General features: G+C 38.9%; 2 protein-coding genes across 2 annotated transcripts in view; both read left to right on the plus strand.

The window, feature by feature from the left end:
* Positions 1 to 1719, plus strand: part of cep97 (centrosomal protein 97) — a 5751-nt gene extending 4032 nt beyond the window's left edge. Inside the window, 2 exon segments of the mRNA XM_017039754.2 lie at positions 4 to 18; positions 208 to 1719. Of these exon segments, the coding sequence (XP_016895243.1) occupies positions 4 to 18; positions 208 to 732 (540 nt within the window). The 3' untranslated portion in view covers positions 733 to 1719.
* Positions 1720 to 2112: 393 nt separating this feature from the next.
* LOC103391677 (tubulin alpha chain-like) overlaps positions 2113 to 4236 on the plus strand; it is a 5601-nt gene continuing 3477 nt past the window's right edge. The window contains exon 1 of the mRNA XM_008328035.3: positions 2113 to 2262. Coding sequence (XP_008326257.1) covers positions 2260 to 2262 — 3 coding nt within the window. The 5' untranslated portion in view covers positions 2113 to 2259. The remainder of the gene's footprint in view (positions 2263 to 4236) is intronic.

Here is a 4236-nt window from a genome sequence, read left to right on the forward strand (position 1 = left end):
AAGTTTCTGTGGAAAGAGGTCAGTATTTTTTTAACATGCAACAGTACTTATCTTGGTAAATATAGGTAATTTGTTTCACTGTCTCCATGAATGTAAGTTCATTTAAGCTACTGCATTACTGGGTCCAAACAGACTTTATGTTTTTCTTTACAAAACACGTATGTGAGCTGTTTATTTTACAAACCCTTTTGTGTCCTCGGTGTACAGCTCCAGTCCATGCAGCAGTGGAAGAAGTCTGTGGAGCAGCAGCTGGCTCATGTTACTCAGTCTGCTGCTCTGGTCCAAGTTTCACCTCCACAACAATGTAACGCTTCCTACCCTGTCACCTCAAGTACAACAAACCCACACAGTTCAGAAGTCTCCTTCCCAGACTCGGGCTTCCAGTCGACAAGCGGTCAACAGGTGGTGTTGGAGGACAGCTTCCGGAGCAGCGGGACAGAAGACTCCCTGAAGACGGTGCGAACAATGAGCCCTGTTCGTAGCTGTATTGTAGACAGTGGTGATGGTGTAGAGAGTTCAGACTGCAGTCTGCTGGAGCAGTACCTCTCCTCTGTACAGCAGAGGGATGAGGAGGCCGAGGAGTCGTGCAGTGACAGAACAGAAACACCACAGGTGTCTGCTCCAGTGTCACCTGGTAAAATAGAGCCACAACAGAAAGAAAACAAAGCACAAGAAACAGAGGAAGACAGTGTTGGCCATGTTACAAGATTGAGTCCTTTGTTTAATGCGTGAATGTGTTACGGTAAAAACTCACTGTCCACAACATTGTTACAGTTTAAGACCACGTTTGAAAACACTATTTTCACTGTTTACTAAAAATCTAGAAACATACAAAAACAGTTACTGACATTCATGAGATCACATCTCTTCTTGCCCATCAGTAAAAGAAAACAACAATGCAATGCCGCATTGCTGCTTCCATCCAAGCTTAGTGATATAATTGGCTACTGATACATCTTTTAAAATAAAGCACAGTTATTTCAAGAATTCAACTTCTACAGACTCCAAAATGTGAAGCCTTTCTACTATATTGTTGCTATGTGATGATAATGCCTCTGTGCCTGCACTTACTCTGACACACCCATATAGCCGGCCTGTGATAGGCTCTAAGTGTAAAAGGCTGTTGGTGAAGTATTGATATTTGGAAGACTCTAGTTTTCATATGCATTCAAAGACACAGTCCCGGTGATTGTATGTAAGATGTTTCTATTCATAGCAGCGTAAGAGTTTTCATCTGTTTTCATCTGAAAGTGTAACAGTAAGGATGCCAGGGTGTTTAATGCTGCAACTCAAGTTATTGCACTTCAGTTTGAACCCAAGTATATAAAACAAACAATATAGAATTATAACATTTTTGATGATCACACACAGTTTGAAACTTCTTTAAACTTACCTTTTGGATATCTACTACATTAATATTAAACTATAAGAGTATAAAGCAATAAATAACAAGAATTTCACATGGCAAACAGCTGATCACATATGTTAACTATGAATGTATTATTTGTTGACCTAATCTGTCTGATAAAACAATTCTTCATTCCTTGTGTGTATATAAGATGTATTAACTTATTGTCTAATGGCTTTTTTATGTATGTGTGCTATTTTGAAATAATTCCAGCTACAGAAAAAAACTCTTAATGCTAACAGTTATATTATACATATTTAAGATTCCCATTTTGCTGTGTTCAGTGCTGAAATAAAGCGTTTTGATATAAAGTGTGTTTTAATTATTTTAACAATGTATCTAATATTCTGTGAGAATATTGCAATTTCACAAGTTACTGTAAAATATTGTAACTAGCAATATTAGATGTGTATCCATTTAGACAACTCAGATTCTATATAATACCTTAATTCATTTTTTAGATTTTTTTCAGATTCTATATAATACCTTAATTCGTTTTTTAAGAGCTCAACCTTTAACTCTCCCATTTACTGGGGAGAGTTTAAGGTTGAACTCTCTCCATTTACCTAGCTTTGTTAGCTTGTATCCTGCAGTATGAATATGGCGGCGCCAGTGACTTGCTGAAAGTGGTAACACTTTTTATAGGAACCACCAGAGGGCACACACTGAACAGTTTGTGTGCTATAGCGCAGCAGTATGGGCGTGGCCTGTAGATAGATATAGTCTGACAAGCCCTCTCCCGCCAGTCATTACCCACTCACTCGGACCACATTGTCGTCTGCTGTGAGAGAACAGTCTTCTCAGAACCAGTCGTTTTACTGTTTAAAGGCGCTTCAACCAACGAGAAAAAAATGGTAAGATTACCTTTATTTTCCGGATATACTTCTGTCAGTGTTACCGTTTGAAGGAATCTTTTATGGCCAGAGGACTAAAAGTGCGTCAGAATGCGGAGTGACACAGTAATTGTGACCTGAATATGGCCGCTACCGCCCCCAGTGTCAGAAATAGATCGTTGAATCAGTGAGTGACAGGATAGCTGAGCTGGCTGCTGACCTAGCCGAGCAGGTGCTGATGATTAGGATTGCACTTTAGGCAAATCAGCAGAAAAAAAGGCAAGAAACGCTCACTTTTAAAGGGACAGAAGTATCACTTTTTTAAAGCTCTTACCGAGTAGTGCTGGCAATGCTAGATTTTCCCTGCTGCATTCAGCGTGTCATCCTTCAGACTTAATCGATGTTGGCGTTTGTCAGGAATGTTGGGTGTGTCTCTGAAGAAAATCCATCAACAAGTCAGATCAGATTGAGAGGCGTGTTTGTCGAGAGCAGGAAATTATTTTCCCTCCAAAATTAAACTGGCATTTTTAATGTCGTTACCAAATACTAGCTTGACATGTGGCTCACAAGATTTGACTAAAACAGTGACACCACATGTCACGGTGGATACGGATAAATTACTATGTGCGACTGAATAATCATAGTCATAAATTAAAAAAACAAAACCCACACTTATAATGTCTGTCTGTGTTTCCACTGCAATCAAAGAATGGTACATGTTTGGCACACTTTCAGAGATCCAGATGTCTCCAGTTAGTTTTCCTGTTGCTTGATTTATGGCCTCTCCACCATGAATGCACAAAGGTGTCTTTACTCTCTTTACAGACACATCTAAAGTTTGTTTTAGGCTCTGTAATTTACAGACAAAAGTTAAGTATGATTTTTTTTTTTATACACAAAATTTTCCACAGAAGTTGCCAGTCTACTTCTGCATTATTTGAAACAGATGTTTCGCATTTTTCGGAGTCTCTGGGCTAATCTCCCTTGGGCAAAATCAGCATTTCTTGCTCCTATGGACATGGCAGCTGTTGGTCGACTCCCACTCCGTAAAGCCGTGTCCTGCACTTGGGCAAACCCTATATAAACACTGTAGCCATTCAAACTCCTAAATAAACCACCCTTAACCACAGGCACTGCAACACTGAATATAAACATGCAGTCAACGTTTATGTAAAACTGTTGGGTTTTTTTTATTGACATTGGAGCAGGAAGTGGGTAGGATACAAATGTACTACATTTCAGTCCTACACTGACTTGTACCTACCATACAGACCTTAGCAAAAGTAAGGCTTTGTGAAAGGATAAAGAGTTTGCTCGCACTATGAGTTTTTACATTTAAATTGCTAATGAGATTTTATTTAAGTGTAAATGTCTGCATGTTAAGTCTCCTATTTCCAGTTTTTATAAAACACACACACACCTTTTTGTTCTGTTGACACTGCGTAATGTAAACACAGCTTTGTTAGCATTTGTCAGTAAGGCCGAACGGTTGTTATTCTGGACAGGACACCACACCATACGCTCCTTAATCAAATACACCAGTGCAGTAGCTGTGACCATTTGCAGTGGCAAAACTATCTCTCATTCACTGACTATAAAAAAAAGTAGTTTGGAATTACTGTCATCAACTTGACAACTCATTCTAAGTTGTTGTTTTATTTGAGGATACATTTGGAATAGGAGGCTTGTAAAAAGCCTTTTAGTTAAAATGCAGTGTTTGTGTATTTCTCTTAGATAAGTAGATTTTTTTTGTGTGTATTTATTTATTGAGCTTCTATTGCTATCTCATACTGGCACCTTATGATCAGGAACACATTTATGTTCTGTTCTAGACTAGTCGGAATTTACTCTGATTAAATCATTCTTCCGCCTTATGTCTGCTGACCTCAAAATGAAGCTCCCATCCAATCACTACTGTCCTTTATCTTCAGAGACTTCTTTTGACACTTCCTTACCCACGTCACAGAGTCAGACACACCTTGACAGGTTCTAAGG

The sequence above is a fragment of the Cynoglossus semilaevis genome, chromosome 16 (genome assembly GCF_000523025.1).
Source record: "Cynoglossus semilaevis isolate Cse_v1.0 chromosome 16, Cse_v1.0, whole genome shotgun sequence".
NCBI lineage: Eukaryota > Metazoa > Chordata > Actinopteri > Pleuronectiformes > Cynoglossidae > Cynoglossus > Cynoglossus semilaevis.